General features: G+C 42.3%; 1 protein-coding gene across 8 annotated transcripts in view; it reads left to right on the forward strand.

Annotated features, from left to right (window-relative positions):
- The first annotated feature begins 6,082 nt into the window (after positions 1-6,082).
- Positions 6,083-22,211, forward strand: part of TRPC4AP (transient receptor potential cation channel subfamily C member 4 associated protein) — an 80,496-nt gene continuing 64,367 nt past the window's right edge. For all 8 annotated transcript variants that reach the window (XM_008995477.5, XM_035298033.3, XM_008995474.5 and 5 more), the window contains exons 1-3: positions 6,083-6,875; positions 19,341-19,469; positions 21,627-21,743. In XM_008995477.5, the coding sequence (XP_008993725.4) occupies positions 6,426-6,875; positions 19,341-19,469; positions 21,627-21,743 (696 nt within the window). In that variant the 5' untranslated portion in view covers positions 6,083-6,425. The remainder of the gene's footprint in view (positions 6,876-19,340; positions 19,470-21,626; positions 21,744-22,211) is intronic.

The following is a 22,211-nucleotide window of genomic DNA, read 5'->3' on the forward strand; positions in this document are numbered from 1 at the left end:
CAGTGGCACAATCTTGGCTCGCTGCAACTTTTGCCTCCCGGGTTCAAGCGATTCTCCTGCCTCAGCTTCCCGAGTAGCTGGGATTACAGGTGCCTACCACTATGCCTGGCTTAGTTTTGTATCTTTAGTAGAGATGGGGTTTTGCCGTGTTGGCCAGGCTGGTCTCCAACTCCTGACCTCACGTGATCCATCTGCCTTAGCCTCCCAAAGTGCTGGGATTATAGGCATGATCCACTGTGCCCAGCCAGCTTACAGGTTTTTAAAGACAGAAGGGCAGAGGCTACAGGTGAAGTCATAATCAATACATGGGGGCTGTATGTTGGTTCCACCTAAAAAGAGAGAACATCTCCAACCGGGGGCCCACAGGTGGATTCAAATATTTTCTGACTTGTGATTGATTAAGGAGGCAAAGCTTTGTCTAAAAATTTGGGATCCACAGAAGAGTGCTGGGATTACAGGCATCAGCCGCAGCGCCTGACTGAGAGTCCACATGAATTTTAAGATTTTTTTTCTATTTCTGCAAAAAATGCCACTGGGATTTTGATAGGGATTGCCTTGAATCTGTAGATTGCTTTAATTAATGGACACTAACCATATTAAGTCTTTTACTCTATGAACACAGAATGTCTTTCCACTTATTTGTGTCTTTATTTTATATATATATATATATATATATATATTTTTTTTTTTTTTTTTTTTTTTTTGAGAGGGAGTTTTGCTCTTGCTGCCCAGGCTGGAGTGCAATGGAGCCATCTCGGCTCACTGCAACCTCCGCCTCCCGGGTTCAAGTGATTCTCTTGCCTCAGCTTCCCGAGTAGTTGAGTTTACAGGCACCTGCCACCACACCCAGCTAATTTTTGCATCTTTAGTAGAGATGGGGTTTCACCACATTGGTCAGGCTGGTCTCGAACTCCCAACCTCAGGTGATCTGCCCTCCTCGGCCTCCTAAAGTGCTGGGATTACAGGCGTGAGTCACCACACCTGGCCCTTATTTATGTCTTTAATTTCTTTTATTAGTATTTTGTATTTTCAATGTGTAAGTCTTTTGCTGCCTTGCTTAAGTCTATTCCTAAGAATTTTATTCCTTTTGATGCTGTTGTAAATAGATTATATTTTTAATTTCCTTTTAAGATTGTTTGTCACCAGTGTTTAGACAAACAACTGATTTTTTTTTTTTTTAATAGACAGATTTATCCTCCCAAGTAGCTAGGACTATAGGCACCGGTGCGTCTGATTTTTGTGTGTTGATTTTGTATCCTACAACTTTATTCAATTGGAATTCTACCAAGGTGTGTTTGTGTGTATGTGTGCGTGTGTGTGTAATTTTTAGGATTTTGTACATATAAGATCACATCATCTGCTAACAGAGATGTTGCAGAGATATTCTTCCTTTCTAATGTGGATTTTTTTTTTATTTCTTTTTGTTTTGACTAATTGCTCTGGCTAGAACTTCCAGTGAAGCTAAAGGAATAACTATTAAGTCAAAAAGTTTGTATTTCTTTATGACAATCCATATTGCTAAAAAAAATGCTTTCCAGAAAGGTATATATTAATTTATGTTCTCACCATTAGCATTCCACTCTTGGTAACATTGAGGATAGGCATCTTTTTATACATTTACCACCTACTTTCCCTTATAAATTACTTGTTCCTATTTATTTTCTACTATATTCTTTTTTTTTTTTTGAGACACAGTCTCACTTTGTCACCAGGCTGGAGTGCAGTGGCACGATCTTGGCTCACTGCAACCTCTGTCTCCTGGGTTCAAGTGATTCTCCTGCCTCAGCCTCCTGGGTAGCTGGGACTACGTGCCACGTGACCACCACACCCAGCTAATTTTTGTATTTTTAGTAGAGACGGGGTTTCACCATCTTGGCCAGGATGATCTCGATCTCTTGACCTTATGATCCACTGGCCTAGGCTTTCCAAAGTGCTGGGATTACAGGCGTGAGTCACCACACCTGGCCTCTACTATATTCTTTGACTTATCTTTGTAATTTTGTAGGATATCATGCATCTGTTAACTAACCTATTGATGCCAGACACCATTGTGGGTGCTAGAGATGGATGCAGCAAAGAACAAAAGAGATCAAAATATTATAAGCTAGTCAGGGGGACGGGGTGACAACTGTAGGTCAGGTGGAGGTAAGTGGCTTTTTTTAAAACAGGTAATTGAGCTTTGAGTCAGTGACTTGTTAAAAAAATCAAATAAAAAGGAGGTTATAAGAGATCTACTATACCACTACTGTAGGTGGTCAGGGAAGATCCGTCCCTGGGCAGAGATCTGGTGGTAAGAGAGCCATTCAGAGATTTGCTTGGGGATAAGAACTCCAGGAAAAAGGGGAAGTCATTCTTCAGAAGTTCTGGATATTGATACTTTTACAGAATATCACTTGCTTTTTTTCCCCAGAATTGGGGAATTTCATATAAAAAACTCTGATTTTTGGCTTTTCTGTAAAGATCAGAAGATCTGGCAGCAATCTGCTGGAGATGCATGGAGACCAGTCCTTTTATTTCTATTATTTTATTTCAATAGGTTTTTTGGGAACAGGTGGTGTTTGGTTACATGAATAAGTTCTTTAGTGGTGATTTCTGAGATGTTGGTGCACGCATCACCTGAGCAGTGTATATTGTATCCAGTGTGTAGTCTTTTATCCCACCCTTTCTCCCAAGATCCCAAAGTCCATCGTATCACTTGTATGCATTTGCATCCTTACCGTTTAGCTCCCACTTACGAGTGAGGACATAGGATGTTTGGTTTTCCATTGCTGAGTTACTTCACTTAGAATAATGGTCTCCAGCCTGGGTGTGGTGGCTCATGCCTGTAATCCTAGCACTTTGTGAGGCTGAGGTGGGCAGATCACTTGAGGTCAGGAGTTTGCAACCAGCCTGGGCAACATGGTGACAGCCTGTCTCTACTAAAATACATAAATTAGCTGGATGTGGTGGTATGTGCCTGTAATCCCAGCTGCTCGGGAGGCTGAGGCAGGAGAATCGCTTGAATTCGAGAGGCAGAGGTTGTATTGAGTCAAGATCGTGCCACTGCACTCCAGCCTAGGTGACAGAGTGAGACTCCATCTCAAAAATAATAATAATAATAATGGTCTCCAGGTTGCTGTAAATGCCATTATTTGTTCCTTTTTATGGCTGAGTAGTATTCTATGGTATATACACACTACAATTTATTTCTCTCTCTTTTTTTTTTTTTGAGACTCTGTTTACTCTGCACTGTTGCCCAGGCTGGAGTGCAGTGGCACGATCTGGGCTCACTGCAATCTCCACCTCCTGGGTTCAAGCAGTTCTCCTGCCTCAGCCTCCCGAGTAGCTGGGACTACAGGCGTGTGCCACCACGCCCAGCTAATTTTTTTGTATTTTTAGTAGATACAGGGTTTCACCATGTTGACCAGGATGGTCTCGATCTTCTGACCTTGTGATCCACCTGTCTCAGCCTCCCAAAGTGCTGGGATTACAGGCGTGAGCCACTGTGCCCAGCCATACATACCACAAGTTCTTTGTCCACTCAGTGATAATGGACATTTGGGCTAGTTCCATATTTTTGCAATTGTGGATTGTGCTGCTATAAACATGCATGTGCTAGTATCTTTTTTGAATAATGACTTATTTTCCTCTGGGTAGACACCCAGTAGTAGGATTGTGGATCAAATGGTAGTTCTACTTTCAGTTCTTTACAAATCTCCATACTGTTTTCCATAGTGGTTGTACTAGTTTATATTCCCACCAGCAGTGTGAGTGTTCCCTTTTCACCACATCCACGCCGACTTCTATTATTTTTTGACTATGGTCATTCTTGCAGGAGTAGGGTGGTATGGCATTGTGGTTTTGATCTGCATTTCCCTGATTGTTAGTGATGTTGAGAGTTTTTTCATGTTTGTTGGCCATTTGTATATCTTCTTTTGAGAACTGTCTCTTCCTGCCCTTAGCCCACTTTTTGATGAGATTGCTTTTTTCTTGCTGATTTGTTTGAGTTCCTTGTAGATTCTAGATATTAGTCCTCTGTTGGATGTAAGATTTTCTCCCACTCTGTAGGTTGTCTGTTTACTCTGCTGATTGTTTTTTTTTTTTTTTTGCTAATTTTAATTTAGTTTAATTAATTTAGTTTATTTAAGTCTCATCTATTTATCTTTGTTTTTGTTGCATTTGCTTTTGGATTCTTGGTCATGAAGTATTTGCCTAAGCCAATGTCTGGAAGGGTTTTTCCAATGTTATCTTCTAGAATTTTTATGGTTTCAGGTCTTAGATTAAAAGTCCTTGATTCATTTTGAGTTTATTATTATTATTACTATTATTTTTTTGAGGTGGAGTCTCTGTTGCCCAGGCTGGAGTGCAGTGGCATGATCATGGCTCACTGCAGCCTCTGCCTCCTGGGTTCGAGTGATTCTCCTGCCTTAGTCTCCTGAGTAGCTGGGATTACAGGTGCCCACCACCATGTCCAGCTAATTTTTGTATTTTTAGTAGAGGTGGGGTTTCACTATGTTGGCCAGGCTGGTCTTCAACTCCTGACCTCAAGTGATCTGCCTGCCTTGGCTTCCCAAAGTGCTGGGATACAGGTGTGAGCCACTGCCCCCAGCTGAGTTTATTTTTGTATAAGGTGAGAGATGAGGATCCAGTTTTATCTTGTGGCTTGCCAGTTATCACCATTTGTTGAAAAGGATGTCATTTCCCCACTTTATGTTTTTGTTTGCTTTGTGGAAGATCAGTTGGCTAAAAGTATTTGGCTTTATTTCTGTGTTCTCTATTTTGTTCCATTAATCTATGTGCCTATTTTTATACCAGTACCATGTTGTTTGGGTGACTATGGCCTTATAGTATAGTTTGAAGTCAGGTAATGTGATGCCTCCAGATTTATTCTTATTTATTTATTTATTTATTTATTGAGACAGAGTTTTGCTCTTGCTGCCCAGGGTGGAGTGCAATGGCGCGATCTCGGCTCATGGCAACCCTCCTGGGTTCAAGCGATTCTCCTGCCTCAGCCTCCCAAGTAGCTGTGATTACAGGCATGTGCCACCACATCCGGCTAATTTTTGTATTTTTAGTAGAGACGAGGTTTCTCCATATTGGTCAGGCTGGTCTCAAACTCCCAACCTCAGATGATCCACCTGCCTCAGCCTCCCAGTGCTGGGATTACAGGCACAAGCCACTGCGCTTGGCCTCAGATTTATTCTTTTTGCTTATTCTTGCTTTGGCTATGCAGGCTGTTTTTTGGTTCCATATGAATTTTAGAATTTTTTCTTTCTAGTTCTATAAAGAAGGATGGTGAGACCACTCCTTTTAGATGGGGCGTGAGGATGGTAACCAGAGTGCCAGTTCACCTGGGAGAGTCCCTTTTATGCCTACTGTCCAGATGTAATTATTTATTGTGTCTTTTCATTCTTTAAAGTGTTTGGTCTGAGCAATTATTTACAGCCATCTTAGTTGAGTCACAATCTTCACCATTCCCTCTTACATCACACTTAGCTCCCCCCCCCCACTTTTTTTTTTTTTTTATTTGAGACGGAGTCTCGCTCTGTCTGGAGTGCAGTGGTTGGCTCACTGCAACCTCTGCCTCCCGGATTCTTGCAATTCTCCTGCCTCAACCTCCGGAGCAACCGGGACTACAGGTGCACGCCGCCACGCCAGGCTAATTTTTTGTATTTTAGTAGAGACGGGATTTCCCCTTGTTGCCCAGGCTGGTCTCGAACTCCTGAGCTCAGGCAATCCACCCACCTCGGCCTCCCAAAGTGCTGGGATTACAGGCGTGAGCCACCGCGCCTGGCCCTCTTTCATTTTTATGGCAAGCCCCTTGCTAGAAAGGGAAAAATTGTGTGTGCATTGGGTGCAAGGAGTCAGAGCCATCTTGCCACAGAAGTTAGCTTAAAGAATGAATATGTGGGCTCATGGTAGAGACAACAGGCTATCTGGTGGATAGAAAGTAGGACAGGGTTTCCCTTTGACAGAGAATGTGATGTCACAACTTACTAAACCCTTTGCCTTCCATCATTTAATTTCACAACAACCTATCCAGTTACACAACTTATCCAGTTTGAGTCTGTGCATTTCTTTCTGCTGTTTTCCCCTGTGACCTGCATTTCGTGATAAAGAGTTCTAGGCCGTTCTGCTCACCGCTGTATCCCAGACACCCCACCTTTCCCCAGACATGGTTCAGTGTCGGGTGCAAAGAAAGCCCCAGGAACTACTGATTGACTGATCAGGATCCCAGGACCTATAGCTGGAGTGACCTGATGAGGACACTGAGGGGCAGGAGCAGAGTGCGATGACTTGGTCGAGGTCCGCGGCGAGTCACAGGCAGAGAGAAGCAGGCCAGAATCAGATTCGAGGGCCTGACTCCTGACCTGAAGCCCAGGATCATTTCTTAGCCAGCTGCCTGCATCCTCCCCAAACAGAAGGGGAGAAATGGGAGAGTGCGCATGCAGGGACTGATCTCAGACCTCGGGAGATTCAGCCTGAATGCTGGGCCCGGGGGCCAGAGAAACCGGAGGTACCGGAAAGACCTTATCTTTTTTCCCACCGGCCCCGCTGCCGCGCAGGACTACATTTCCCAGCAGCCCCCACGACGCGCACTGTTCGTGCCACGCGGCTTGCGCCTCCGCCGACGGCCCGCTGGGGGCGCTGCGGCGACCCCTCCGCCGCCCCGTAGAAATCTCCTGGGCCCCGAGGCCGCTTGCTTCCTGTTTGTCGGACGAGGAGACATGGCGGCGGCGCCGGCAGTGGCAGGGTCCGGAGCCGGCCGAGGCAGACGGTCGGCAGCCACAGTAGCGGCTTGGGGCGGATGGGGCGGCCGGCCGCGGCCCGGGAACATTCTGTTGCAGCTGCGGCAGGGCCAGCTGACCGGCCGGGGTCTGGTCCGGGCAGTGCAGGTACGAGGCTGGCCCAGGAGGGGCGGGGCGGGGCGGACCAGGCGGGAGCTGGCCAGGGACCGGGAAAGAGGCCTTTCCAGGCCGCCGCTGGACAGGCCAGACCCCCCTTGGCTGGCCGCAAGGCCTCCCTGTGAGCTGCCCGGACGCTCTCAGCTGCAGCGGGGCCGTGGAAAGCAGCTGGCTTGATGTCCCTTGTCAGTAGCCGAGCGGGGCTGGGCTGCTGTGGGCACTGATGGCGTGTACGAACCCTGGGCCCGGTTTCTGGATCCTCCCTCCCTTGCGCCACGTCTGCATGTCTGGGAGACCCTGGCGAGTTTGTTTTAGTCTCTATGGGCCTCGAGTTTCTCCCGTGTATTGGGCGTGGGGGAGGGGGTCATCATTGCAGCCCCCAGACGGTTCCCAAGCGTTATCATAAATGTCATTTTCTCAGGCCTTTCCTTGACACTCTCTCTTCCTCCTTTCTAAAGTAGGTCCCCGTTGTTATTCTGTCACAGCCGCGCATTGGTTTCGTTTACGTTACTTTCTTAGTCTATAATTTCATATTTCTTTGTTGTCTGCCTTTTTCTCGCCTGTCTCCCACATTAGGCTGACTTCCAGCGGGTGCAGAGACTGGATCTGGTTTGCCAATGTAGAGCGTCATGGTTAAGAGGGACTCTGGAGTCAGGCCTGGGTTCAAAGCCCTGCTCCTCTCTCTTGGTTGGGCAGGTTACCTTTCTGTGCCTTAGTTTCCTCACTTGTAAGATGAAGATGAGAATTAGTAACCAACCTTTTAAGATTGTTGTGGAGATCAAAGGGGGCAATTGTGTAAAGCATTAGTGCATTTCTGGCTGAAAGTGGTTGGTTAATATTAAGTATCTGATTTATAACAGGTGCCCAACATATGGTGATTATTATTTTTGAGTGAGTGAAGGACACTGCTTTAGGGTAAAGCAGAATTAGTAAGACCTAGTCTCCTCCTTCTTTCACCCTCCCCCACCTCAAACCTTGCTAACACACCTGTAAAACATTAGCTTTATTTAAAAGACAGCTTTTGCATCAAGGAAGTTTGAAGGATACTCAAGAAACTATAAAGTGGTTGGTGGGAGTGAGGTGGGAATTGGGCTAAAGGGAAAGAGAATGGGAGTGAGACTTTTCACAGTATAACTTTGTATTTAAATTTAACTTGCATATCACTTTCTCAAATGATAAAAGGATAGAATAAAATAAAGGCTAGGTGGTCTGTGTGTATGGAGGATGGTGGATGAAAGGCGCAGTTCTGAGTGAGAAATGTTTTCCTGGGCATCAGACAACCTTTTTAGCAGCCTTTTTCCCCCTTTGTGTTCTTCTCTCCGTGACTTAAGATCCTGTAATCCCAGCACTTTGGGAGTCTGAGGCAGGCAGATCGCTTGAGTCCAGGAATTCTGGACCATCCTGGGCAACATGGCAAAATCCTGTCTCTACAAAAAATTAGCTGGGTTTGGTGATGCGTGCCTATGGGAGGCTGAGGTGGGAGGATTACCTGAGCCTGGGAGGCAGTAGTTGACGGAGTGAGACCCTGTCTCAAAAAAAAAAAAAAAAATCCTGTAACTACTTGATCTCTCCTTCTTAAGCTAAGGTACCTTATTGAGCTGGGTGTGTAGATAGAGACAGGCAGAAAGAGGACTAACTTTTAGTGAGGACTTAGATTAAGTATGGTGCAAGGCATAGGGTATCTTTAATCCTCAAGCTTTTGAGTTATCTATCAAGACTCACTTCTTAACATGGATGAGGAAACTGAGGCTCAGAAAGGTTAGGTGATGTGTTCCTAAACACCCATCCTGATAATCTGTGTTCTGAGAGTAATAGGGAGCCACAAAAGTTCTTGAGCCTGATGAGTGAGGCAATTTAGGCAACTTAATTTGTTTCCAGTGCTGAGTGACTTCGAATGGGAGGAGCCTAGAAAAGCTTACCAGAGGCTGGGAGCTGTGGCTCACACCTACAATCCCAGCACTTTGGAAGGCCTAGGTGGTGGATCATCTGAGGTCAGGAGTTCAAGACCAGCCTGACAAACATGGTGAAATCCCGTCTCTACTAAAAATACAAAAATTAGCTGGTTGTAGTGGCATGCACCTGTAATCCCAGCTACTGTGGAGGCTGAGGCAGGAGAATCACTTGAACCAGGGAAATGGAGGTTGCAAGCTGAGATCATGCCACTGCACTCCAGCCTGGGCAAGAGAGTGAGACTTTGTCTCAAAAAAAGAAAAAAGAGAGAAAAAAAAGCTCACCAGATACAAGGCTGCTGGAATATTCTGGAGCCTGGTTGGTTTAGGCAGGTTATTGTGGTAACTGATGGTTGTGTATAGGTAAGGGAGCTATTTCACAAGTTGAGATAGAGACCCCGGCCTGGAACTATAGTGAAGACAAAATGGGGACCTTCATCTTTCAAATGGTTCTTTTCTTTTTCTTTTTCTTTCTTTATTTTATTTTACTTTTTTTTTTTGAGGCAGTCTCCCTCTGTCGCCAGGCTGGAGTGCAGTGACGCGATCTCAGCTCACTGCTGCCTCCGCTTCCCGGGTTCAAGCAATTCTTCTGCCTCAGCCTCCCCAGTAGCTGGATTACAGGTGTGTGCCACCACGCCTAGCTATTTTTTGTACTTCTTAGTAGAGACGGGGTTTCACCTTGTTGGCCAGGATGGTCTCAGTCTCTTGACCTCATGGTCCGCCCACCTCAGCCTCCCAAAGTGCTGGGATTACAGGCGTGAGCCACAGTGCCTGGCCTCAAATAGTTCTTTTCTTAGTTTTTTTTCTTTTTTTAAAAATTTATTCCTTGCCATGCCCTTTCTCTCCTCTCTCCCATCCCAGAGAATAAATTATTTGCTTACTGGTTTTTTTTTTTTTTGAGATGGTCTTGCTCTGTCACCCAGGCTGGAGTACAGTGGCACGCCTAACCTCCTGGGCTCAAGTGATCCCTCCACCTCAGCCTCCCTAGTAGCTGGGACTACAGGCGTGTACCATCATACCCTGTTAATTTTTGTATCTTTGGTGGAGACAGGGTTTCACTATGTTGGCCAGGTAACCCATATTTTTATACCGTTATGGCATGTGGTATAGTAGGAAAAGACCAGATTTAAATTTTTTTAATTTTTGGTAGATGGAGTCTCACTCTGTCATCCAGGCTGGAGTGCAGTGGTGCCATCTCAGCTCACTGCAACCTCCGCTTCCTGGGTTCAAGCGATTTTCCTACCTCAGCCTCCTGAGTAGCTGGGATTACAGGCATGTGTCACTACTCCCAGCTAATTTTTGCATTTTTAGTAGAGACGGAGTTTCATCATGTTGATCAGGCTGGTCTTGAACTCCTGACCTCATGATCTGCTTGCCTTGGCCTCCCAAAGTGCTGAGATTACAGGTGTGAGCCATCATGCCTGGTCAAAATGTTTTAATTACTGTAAACAAATATATAATGTAGGCCAGGGACATTGGCTTATTTCTGTAATCCCAGTACTTTGGGAGACCAAGATGGGAGGATCACTTGATCCAGTTTGAGACAAGCCTGGGCAATGTAGTGGAACCCTGTCTACTACAAAAAAAAATTTATCCAAGTGTGAGAATGCACACCTGTAGTCCCAGCTACTCAGGAAGCTAAAGTGGGAGGGTCACTTGAGCCTGGCAAGTCAAGGAGGCAGTGAGCCACGATCATGCCATTGTACTCCAGCCTGGGCAACAGAATGAGACCCTGCCTCAAATTATAAACATATGCGTGTATGTGTGTGTGTATATATATATGTATATGTAAACGTGAAGTTTACCGCCTTAACCATTTATAAGTGTATAGTTCAGGTCCAGTGTGGTGGCTAATACCTGTAATCCCAGCACTTTAGGAGGCTGAGGTTGTGGGTTGCTTGAGACCAGCCTGAGCAACATGGTGAAACTCTGTATCTTTAAAATAACAAACAAACAAAAGTGTATACTTAAGTAGTGCGAAGTATATTCCCATTGTTGTGAAACAGATTACCAGAACTTTTTCATCTTGTAAATCTGAAACGACCATTGAACAACTCCCCATTTCTCCCTCTCTCAGTCCCTGGTAACTATTCTTCTCCTTTCTGTTTCTATGAGTTCTACTAGTTATAGATAACCCCAGTATAATCATACAGTATTTGTCTTTTTGTGACTGGCTGATTTTGCTTAGCATAATGTCCTCAAGGGTAGCATGTGATGGAATTTCCTTGGAAAAAATATCAGATTTTAAAGTAAGGTGGACCTGATTTGAATCCTATCAGAGTGACCAAGGTTAAGTTACTTAACCTCTCTTAACTTCAGTTTCCTTATTTCTGAAGTGGTAATAATAACATGTATGTCATAAAGCTATTAGGAGGATTAAGTAAAATAATATGTTTTAAAAGCTTAGCCAGTTAAACTGTGGCACACAGTAATAATTGTTTAGTAAATAGTTGCTCTTAGCTAATAGCTAATTAGACTGGGCTTCTTGAAGAGACTGTGTCTTATTTTTGTGTTGTATCTGCAGAGGCTGAAACCATGCCAGCCATTTGATACTCAGGAAATTGCTTGAATTGAAATACAAATGTGTCCTCAGTCAAATTTCTGTCTCTATTACTCCCCAAGCAATCTCATGGTTTTAAAGAGTTCCAGAGTCAAATTGCCTAGGTTTGAAGCCTGGCTGTGGTATTTACTTACTGTGTGTCTTTAGGCAAGTTACTTAATTTGTTTATGCCTCTGTTGATTCATTTGTAAAATAAGTATAATCATAGAACCTGACCTTCCAAGGTTGTGGTGAGGTCCAAGTAACTTATACATATAAAGCTCTTAAAATAGTGACTGAAACATACTTCCTCAATTGTAAGTATATTGCTCACTCTGTAAGATTAGCTTGTGTTGTTATTAATAGCTGCTCTATATTCTGATGGATCCCAAGTTTCTGTTTCCATTCCTATTTCTCCCTTTAGCTCCGGATGGGTAGGTATATCCAATTGCCTTCTCAGCATTTCCACTCTGATGTCTAATGGGCATCTCAAACTTAGTATGTTGAAAGCCAAAATTCTCTCCCTTTTCCACAAGACCTGATCTCCATCTCCCTAAATGGGGCATAAGGGAAGCCTGGGTCATGACTACTGGCCACGTAATTTATAATGGGTCGATTCTTCTGGGATTTTAGCTTGCCTTATTTTCTTCCATTTCTTTTGTTCTGTCCTCTGTCAAGGTAGTAAAATATGCTGGGGTGATACTTTGGAGTTTACTGAGCCTTTTTACATTCATCAGCACATTTGATCCTTAATGCAAATCAGATCTTATAAATCCTTTGCTGAAAACTCTCCAGCCTCATCTCATTGCGGTTGAGAGAATCAATTCGGGATTCCTTACCATGGGCATATAAGGCCCTGAATGATCAGTGGGAGTTGAAGGAAAGGAATAAACCCTGGGCTCTAGGATAGTGCAGCTCACACTGCAGGTCATGACCCACCATCCCTAGAAACCCTTCAGTTTGGCAGTCCGGTGACAGACGGGGTTGTGGAATGGTGTTATATTTCCCACATGCCAGTCATTGCTTTCTTTATGATTATTGGCATATCTAAATGTACCTGTTACTTGCTTTGTTTTTTTTCTTCAGGTTCACTGACTTTTCTTTTTTTGAGATAGAGTCTTGCTCTGTTGCCCAGGCTTAAGTGCAGTGGCATGATTTCAGCTCACTGCAACCTCTGCTTCCCAAATTTAAATGATTCTCCTGCCTCAGCCTCCCGAGTAAATGGGACTACAGGTGCGTGCCACCATGGCTGGCTAATTTTTATATTTTTAGTAGAGACAGGGTTTCACCATGCTGGCTGGAATGGTCTCAAACTCTTGACCTTGTGATCCACCTGCCTTGGCCTCCCAAAGTGCTGGTATTACAGGTGTGAGCCACTGGGCCCAGTCAGATTCGCTGACTTCGAAAGAAAAATTTCAGCAGTCATTACTTGTTTTAGCCTCATTCTAAGCATTAGTATTTATGAAACCTATGTATTTAAGTCAAATAAATTTTCCCTTGCTTGTCAAAGGTAATTTGATACTGAAAAACTCCTGAATACGATAAAGTGTCACATATGTGTGTGTGTGTGTGTGTGTGTGTGTGTGTGTGTGTATGTGTATGTATATATATACCATTCATTTCAGTGGGAAGTTTTTGTATTCATTAGCCCCTAAAATTTATACTGAATACTTCCATTTAAGGAGACACAAGTATTCGGTGGTTAACATGTATTGTCAGAATAACCCAACAAGGTATTTGATCTTCATTGTCCTTTAAGATGTCTATTTAGGCCGGGTGCAGTGGCTCACACCTGTAATTTTAGCACTTTGGGAGCCCGAGCCAATGGATCCCTTAAGCGTAGGCATTCAAGACCAGCCTGGGCAACATGGTGAAACCCCATCTCTACTAAAAATACAAAACATTAAATGGGCATGGTGGTACATGCCTCTAATCCCAGCTACTTGGAGGTGGTGGTGTGGGGTTGGGGGTGGGCGGTAAAGGGGGAGGGGCAGGACTGAGGTGGGAGGATCACTTGAGCCTGGGAGGTGGAGGTTACAATGAGATTGCGTGAGACCCTTGCATTTAGTATGGTATTTTGAGGCGTTAGATATCTCACACGTAGGATTAAAGAAATAAGATGCACATTTATCTTCATGGAATTTAGCCTTTAATTATTTTTTAAAATAATAAAATCAATGAAAACTGTAAATGTCTAGAAATGTCACATTTGCTAAACAGCTTGACAGTTTAGAGGGTATGATGTAAGAGATTATCACTGCTGTAAACCGTTAAACCACAAGTACTTCAAGAGAAAAACCCATATGATACCTGCCAGTAATTCAACTGTGAAGATGACTGAATGGTGGCACTCTTTTCGCAGCACTGAGTTGTTCACAAGGAAAGCAAAATTCTAATGATTTTCTTTTTTTTTTTTTGAGACAGGGTCTTACTCTGTTGCCCTGGCTGGAATGTAGTAGTGCAGTCTTGGCTTACTGAAACCTCCGCCTCCTGGGATCAAGCACTCCTCCTACCTCAGCCTCCCAAGTATCTGGGACGATAGGTGCATGCCACCATACCTAGTTCATTTTTGTATTTTTTTGTGGAGACAGCGTTCTGCCGTGTGGCCCAGGCTGGTGGCAAACTCCTAGGCTCAAGCAATGGGCCCACCTTGGCCTACCAAATGCTGGGATTATGAGTGTAAACCACTGTACCCAGCCCAAATTATTATTTTTAAATAAGAGTAAATGCCTTGTAAGACAATGTAGAGATAGTTAAGAAATTGCTTGTGAAGTCAAATATTTGGACTGTGATTAGATCTCTTGGTATTATGAGGCTTGTAACAAAAAAAAACAGTGGTGCCCTGCCTGCTTTGCATTCTAAGTTCTATACTCCCAATGCTCTTCAGTGTCCGTTCTTAGCTATTTATTTTGCAAGAGAAGGATCCAGGAAACAGGAGAGTCAGTAGGTCTAAATAACATGCTTGTAAAGCTGTTTTTTTCTATTTTAGATACTAGTTTCTTCGTTCTGAAAAAGAATAGCATTTAATTCACAGCACTTGATCCCTTCTTACTCATCTCTGCTGTTCTGCCAGTGTACTTAGATCACAGTCTTGGCTGTTGCTAAGTATTGACACTACTATGTTATAATTATTTACAGCAGGGCCATGCATTACACAGTTATATTTGTTTGGTATAATTTGGTTTTTGTAGTGTTAAAAACAGTCTTCTGTTTTTTAAATTGAAGGATAAATATACATACAGCCTGCATAGCCTGTTGACTTTCATTGGCATAATAGTGCATCCTTTTACTTGTTTTACTGTTTTAAAATTTGTATTCATGGGGTACAAGTGAAATTTTGCTACATTGGTGTATTGCATGTTGGTGAAGTCAGAATGCTGCATCCTTTTAGAGTGTTTTGCTTTTTGTATACCTTTTTTTTTTTTTTGAGAGGGAGTCTCATACTGTCGCCTAGGCTGGAGTGCAGTGGTGCAGTCTCGGCTCACTGCAACTTCCACCTCCTGGGTTCAAGCCATTCTCCTCCCTCAGCCTCCCAAGTAGCTGGGATTACAGGTATGTGCCACCACACCCAGCATGTTTTTTGTATTTTGGGTTTCACTGTGTTGGCCAGGCTGGTCTTGAACTCCTGACCTCATGATCTGCCCACCTCAGCCTCCCAAAGTGCTGGGATTACAGGCATGAGCCACCATGCCCAGCCTGCTTTCTGTATACTTTTGTTCCTAAATTCTAAAACTTTTTTTTTTTTTAAATCCTTTGAAGCCCTTCATTTTTCTACTGCAGTTTATTAGTTTAGTTACTAGATCTGCTGTATAGCAGCTGGTCACTTTGCAAATGTTCTCTGTGTACTTGTAAAGAACACGTAGAGAGCATTTACTAGATATAATGCTCAAGGTGTGTCTGTTTTGTTTATGTTAAAATACTCTATATTCTCACTAATTTTTGTCACATATATCAGTTTTTGAAAGAGGTGTGTAAAATCTCCCATTATGTTTATGGATTTTCTCGTTTATCCTGTTAGCCTTGTCAGTTTTTGCTTTATATATGTTGAAGTTTTTATTAGATATTTTTAAATTTAGGACTGTTAAATTATCCAGATTGCCATTTTTATCCTTATAAAAGTACATATCTCTGGTAATAGATTTTTTTTCTTTGGGACAGAGTCTCACTCTGTCACTCAGGCTGGAGTGCAGTGGCGCATTCTTGGCTCACTGAAACCTCCACCTCCTGGGTTCAAGGATTCTCCTGTCTCAGCCTCCCCCCGGCCTCCCCCGCCCCCAAGTAACTGGGATTACAGGCCTGTACCACCACACCCAGCTAATTTTGTATTTTTACTGGAGACAGGGTTTTACCATGTTTTGAACTCGTGGTCTTGAACTCGACCTAAGCGCTCTACCTGTCTTGGTCTCCCAGAGTGCTGGGATTAGAGGCATGAGCCACCATGCCTCTTCTGCTAATGTTTTTTCTTTGCTCTTGCTGATTTTAATATAGTTATACCACCTTTTGGTATATGTTTACATTGTGTATTATTTCCCATTCTTTTACTCTCAGCTTTTCTGTTTCTCTTGTAGGCGGCATAACAAACTTTGTCTTTATTTTATTTTATTTTTACTTTTTGAGACAAGGTCTCACTCTCTTGCCCAGGCTGGAGTGCAGTAGTGATCACAGGTCACTGCAGCCTTGGCCTTCTAGCATCAAGGGATCTTCCTGCCTCAGCTCTCTGAGTAACTGGGCATATGCTGCCATGCCTCTTTTTATTTTTTTCCTTTGGTAGAAACAGGGTTTTGCTGTGCTGCCCAGGCTGGTCTTTTAACTCCTGGGCTCAAGCAGTCTGCCTGCCTCTGCCTCCCAAAGTGCTGCAATGACAGGTGTGAGCCTCTGCACCAGGCCCCAACTTTGCTTTTAATTGGAGCATTTAGCACATTTAGATTTATTATAATAACCGACATTTTGGGGTTTAAATATACTTGCCTAATCCAATTTTGCTTTTTAAATGTCCTACCTATTCTTTGTTCCTTTTTCTCTCATCTCTTTTTATAAATATTTCTTAAACAGCTTTATTGAAGCATGATTTATGTACAATAAAATTTACCCATTGTAAGTGTACAGTTCAGTGATCTTCAGCAAATTTATGAAGTTTTGCAACAATCACCACAATCTAGTTTTAGAACATTTTTGTCACCCTAAAAAGTTCACTTAATGTTAATCATTTAGTTTTAATAGCAGTTTTATTGAGATGTAATTCGTCTATTGCACAAGTCACCCTTTTAAAGTGTACAAGTTGGTAAACCAAGGAGATAAAAGGGTAAAAAACAAAAGAAAAATGAAGTGTACAAGTCAGTGGTTTTTACTGTATGCCCAAAGTTATTCATCTGCCATCACAATCAATTTTAGAACATTTTATCACCCAAAAAAGAAACTTTGTATTCAGTAGCAGTTACTCCCCAATTTCCCCATCCCCACAGCCTTTGCCAACCAGTGATCTTGCTGTCTGGATATGCTTATTCTGGACATTTTAAATTAATAGGATCAAACAATATGTGGCCTTTGAGACTGGCTTCTTTTTGTTTGTTTGTTTGTTTGTTTTTTTTAGGAGTCTTGGTCTGTTTTTGTTTTTGTTTCTGTTTTGAGACAAGGTCTGGCTTCATCCCCTAGGCTGGAGTGCAGTAGCACAATCTTGGCTCACTATAACCTCCACCTCTGTGGCTCAAGCCATTCTCCCACCTCAGCCTCCTGGAGTAGCTGGGACTACAGACATGTGCCACCACACCTGACTATTTTTTGTATATATATATTTTTTGTAGAGATGGGTTTTCGACATGTTGCTCAGGCTGGTCTTAAACTCGTGAGCTCAAGTGATTTGCCAACCTCAGCCTCCCAAAGTGTTGGGATTACAGGCTTGAGTCACTGTGCCCAGTCAGACACTGCATTTTTTGATTTAGCATAGTGGTCTCAAGATTTATCCATGTTGACCGGGCACGGTGGACATGTTGTAGTATCAGTACATCATTATTTTTTCTTTCTGAATAATATTCCATTGGATGGATAGACTGTATTTATTCATCAGTTGATGGACATTTGAGTTATTTCCACTCTTTGGTTATAATGATTGTTTTTTTATTTTGGTCTCACTGTGTCACCCAGGCTGGAGTGTAGTGGTGCTGTCATAGCTCACTGCAGCCTCGGTCTCCCAAGCTCAAGTGATCTTCTCACCTCAGCCTTCTGAGTAGCCGGGACCAGAGGCATGCAGCACCACCCTTGGCTAGTTTTTTTGAATTTTAGTAGAGACAAGCTCTGGCTATGTTGCCCAGGCTGGTCTTGAATTCCTGAGCTCAGGCGATCCTCCTGCCTTGGCTTCCCAACGTGCTAGGCAAATGTTGGGGCAAAGAGTTCATAATACTCCTTTATAATCCTTTTAAGTCCATGGAGTCAGTCATAATAACTCCTCTTACATGTTGCATATTAGTAATTTGTGTTTCTTTGTTTCTTGGTAAGCCTGTTTAGAATTATCAATTGTCCTTTTTTAAAGGACTAACTTTTGGTTTTGTGTTCTCTCTTAATTTTCTGTTTTCAATTTGAGTGATTTTGGCTCTCATTTTTATTTTTTTCTTCTGTTTGCTGTAGGCTTAAACTACTCCTGTTTCTCTGGTTTATTAAGGTAGACACTTAGTTTGTTCATTATAGGTATTTCTTCTTTTCTAATATATGCATTCAGTGATACAAACTTTCGGCTTATTACTGCTTTTGCTGCATCCCACAAATTTTGATAAGTTGTATTTTAATTTAGTTTAAAATATTTTATCTATAAGAATTGATTTGTCATTTTTTTTTTCTGGCAGTTCTTTTAGGCAGTTTTTGCCTCAAATATTTTGACATGCTGTTGTTAGGTGCATACATGTTAAGGATTGTTACGTCTTCTTAGAGAATTGACCCTTTTGTCATTATGAAATGACCCACTTTATTCCTGATAAATTTCTTTTTTATGAAGCCTGCTTTGTTTGAAATTAATGTAACTACTCCAGCTTTCTTTTTTACATGATTTATCTTTCTTCGTCCCCCCCCGCCCTTTTTTTTTTTTTGAGAGAGAGTCTTGCTCTGTCGCCCAGGCTGGAGTGCAGTGATGCAATCTCAGCTTACTGCAACCACTGCTTCCGAGGTTCAAGTGATTCTCCTGCCCCAGCCTCCCAAGTAGCTGGGACTACAGGCGCCTGCCACCATGCCTGGCTAATTTTTTTTTCCCTGTTTTTAGGAGAGATGGGGTTTCACTGCGTTAGCCAGGATGGTCTCAATCTCCTGACCTCCTGACACATGATCCACCCACCTCAGCCTCCTAAAGTGCTGGGATTACAGGCGTGAACCACTGTGCCTGGCCTTTCCCCTTTTAACATTTCTATATGTGTATTTAAATGGGTTTCTTACAGACAGCATATTGGTAGATCTTGGTTTTTGGTCCATTCTTACAGTCTGTCCTTTGATTAGTTTGTTTAGACCATTCATATGTATTTGTAGTGATTATTGATATAGTTGGATTGATATATACCATATTTGTTTTATTATACTTGTTCTTCATTTTTTCTTCCCTCTTTTCCTGCCTTCTGTGGGTTTAACTGTGCCGTTTATATGGTTCCATTATTTTTTGTCTCTTAGCATATAAATTCTTCTTCTTGTAAAAGTACTTTTAGCAGTTGCCCTAGAAAGTTCAGTTTATGTTTACAATGAATCTGAGTCCACTGTCAATGATACTATGCTGTTTGTGAGTGGTACAAGAGTATTTCCCTTTCCTTCCTATTACTTATAACATTGTAATAGGCTGTTGGGGAGATTTTGAAGATTTCTAGAAAGAGGCCTTTTAAGGAAGTGCTTAGAGAGAAATTTGTAACTCTTCTGGGTGGGTTTGGAAGTCACTTGCTCTCCTCTGTCATATCATCTATTACCAGTAATACAATAATATGTGTTCTCTTTTTTTGACAGTTCACTGAGACTTTTTTGACAGAGAGGGACAAACAATCCAAGTGGAGTGGAATTCCTCAGCTGCTCCTTAAGCTGCATGCCACCAGCCACCTCCACAGTGACTTCGTTGAGTGTCAAAACATCCTCAAGGTAACTCTTAGGGACCTTGGAGGGGCTGTATTCAGGACCTCCAGGTGACAAGCTGTCTGTTGTATTTTTTCTCCTTCCAGTGGCTTTTGAAAATAGCCTGTTTTTACTGTGTGAGCTATAGAAAATTTGAGAAATTCAGAAAACATACAAAGAAGAAAATAAACATCACCTATAATCCCATCATCCTGAGATAAACACCGTTAGGTTCCTGTGCTATCCTTTTAGGCTTTATCTTTATTTTGTGACAGTGCTTGCTTAATTTGGGAGGTCAGCACTATGTGTGTCCTGCTATTGGAATAACATTCTTTTTGAAAAGAGTTTAAAAGATCTCATATTGCTGAAGTCTTGTGGAAGGGGGCCTTGTGGTTGTTGAATCTTATTACTAACATAAGAAGATTGAAGGGGCCAGGTTTGATGATTGGGAAATGAGTGGAAGGAGCTCAAAGACTTTATGTTAGGATCATTGTTGTCAAACTGGAGTGTGTTTGTGAATCACTGGGCTTATTGAAACAGAATTCTGGGCCCCACCCCTGAAATTCTGATTCAGTAGGGCTCGAGATACCTTATCTAAACTTCATCTGTAGTTTGGATCTAAATTTTAATTTAGAGCACCAGCTCTAATATAGTTAACACTCATGTAAGTTATATTGAACATAATGAAACTGAATGACATAATGTTCTTCAGAGGTGAAGTTTGGATTATTATATCACATAGTTATTTTAAAATGTAATAGAAACTAATTAACCTTAGTCTTTACCTTTAAGAAGAGACATTTTCATATTTTGAATCTTCTCACAGTCTGATAGAAATAAAGCTTTATACGCTTTTCAAAGAATTGTATATTATTTGATTCCTGCAAAATCTCTGCGATGTGAGGTTTGTGTATCTTTGCTATGTGATCATCATTTCTTTATTCATTCAATAAATACTTACTTGAAACTTAGCTATGTTTTAGGTTTTTGTACAATATTTTTTTACTTTTAGCTTTGTTCCTTATGAACAAAGGATTCTGGTGTCCTCAGAGTTTGAAAACTGCTACCCTATGTGTACCGTATCAGAGACTTACGGTGTCTTGGAATCTGTGGGGAATACGAAGTGGAATCTGTGTTGTCTTCAGGGAGCATTTAGTCCAGGGAAGAAATAACATAGATTTGTAAATAGGTGCAAAGCAAAAGTGCTAAATGTTACATGTAAGTTACAGGTTGTTTTAGGGGTCTGAAGAGCATGCTTCTGGTTGGGGGAAATCAGGAAGACTTCCTGCAGGAGATGACATTTGAGCAGTGACTTGGTCAGAACTAGTCACCCTGAAACCTAGTAGCCTGAAGTGACAAGCATCGTTCATCTCAACAATTCTTTGTTGGTTGAGCGGCTCTTCTGCTTCATGTGCTTTTAGGTAGGGTGGTACTGAGATACCTGGAATGTCCCAAATGGTCTCTCACATCCCTGGCAGGTTGGTGCTGCCTGTCAGCTGGAGGTCAGCTAAGGATATTGGTCTTGGCTCATGGCCTCCACATTTGACTGTTCTCACAGCATGATGTTTGGGTTCCAGGGTGACAGGAGTCACGTCTGCCAGGCCTTTTTTTTTTTTTTTTTTTTTTTTTTTTTTGAGACAGAGTCTCCCTCTTTTGCCCAGGCTGGAGTGCAGTGGCTCTATCTTGACTCACTGCATCCTCTGCCTCCTGGGCTCAAGTGATTCTCCTGCCTCAGCCTCCCGAGTAGCTGGGATTACAGGTGTGTGCCACCATGCCTGGCTACTTTTTGTATTTTTAGTAGAGATGGGGTTTTGCTATGTTGGCCAGGCTGGTCTTGAACTCCTGGCCTCAAGTGATACACACCCGCCTCAGCCTGCCAAAGTGCTGGGATTACAGATATGAGCCACGCACCTAGCCTACCAGGCTTTCTTAAGGCTTATGCTGGAAGTGGCCTAGTGTCACTTCTACCACATTCTGTTAGTTGAGGTATGTCATACCAGCCCAGACAGGGTGAGAAAGGGCTTTACAGGGGCCTGAATACTAGGAAGTTTGGTTCATTGGGGGTTGTCTTTGTGTTCATGGGAATTCAAATTTGGACTAAAGCTCAAACTGATGTTTTAGTGTCTGGTCTGTGTGGGTTACTAAAACAGAATGTCCTTTTTTTTTTTTTTTTTTTTAAACTAGGAAATTTCTCCTCTTCTCTCCATGGAGGCTATGGCATTTGTTACTGAAGAGAGGAAACTTACCCAAGAAACCACTTATCCAAATACTTATATTTTTGACTTGTTTGGAGGTGTTGATGTAAGTAGCTATTTATTATTACTGTTACTATCGCTTAATGGTTTGAGAATTTAACTTTTGAAATAGGAGATAGGAAAGATTTCAGAATTTGTAACATTTCAGATTTTAACTTTTAGAAGCTTAGTGGCATTGACGTGTTGAAGCAGCATAGTTTTTACTTTCTAAGAATTCATTTATTTAAATTGGTATCTACCTTTCTAAAAAAATACAGAGTGAAAAGTCAATCTCTCAGTTTTCCAATGTCCCCTCCTCAGAACCAGTTGTGATTACTGGTTTATTGTGTGTCCTGCTAAAGATGCTCTGTGGTGTGTGTGTAAGTAAATGTTCCCCACCACCTCCACCTTAGTTTATTTTCTCCCCACATAGACTGATAACACCGTATACATGCTACACTCTCTTATACCCTTTTTTTTAATTAAACAATTTTTTAATGGCTAAATAGTGTTCCCTGGTGTGATTGTACAATAA

The sequence above is a fragment of the Callithrix jacchus genome, chromosome 5 (assembly GCF_049354715.1).
Source record: "Callithrix jacchus isolate 240 chromosome 5, calJac240_pri, whole genome shotgun sequence".
NCBI classification, from domain to species: domain Eukaryota; kingdom Metazoa; phylum Chordata; class Mammalia; order Primates; family Cebidae; genus Callithrix; species Callithrix jacchus.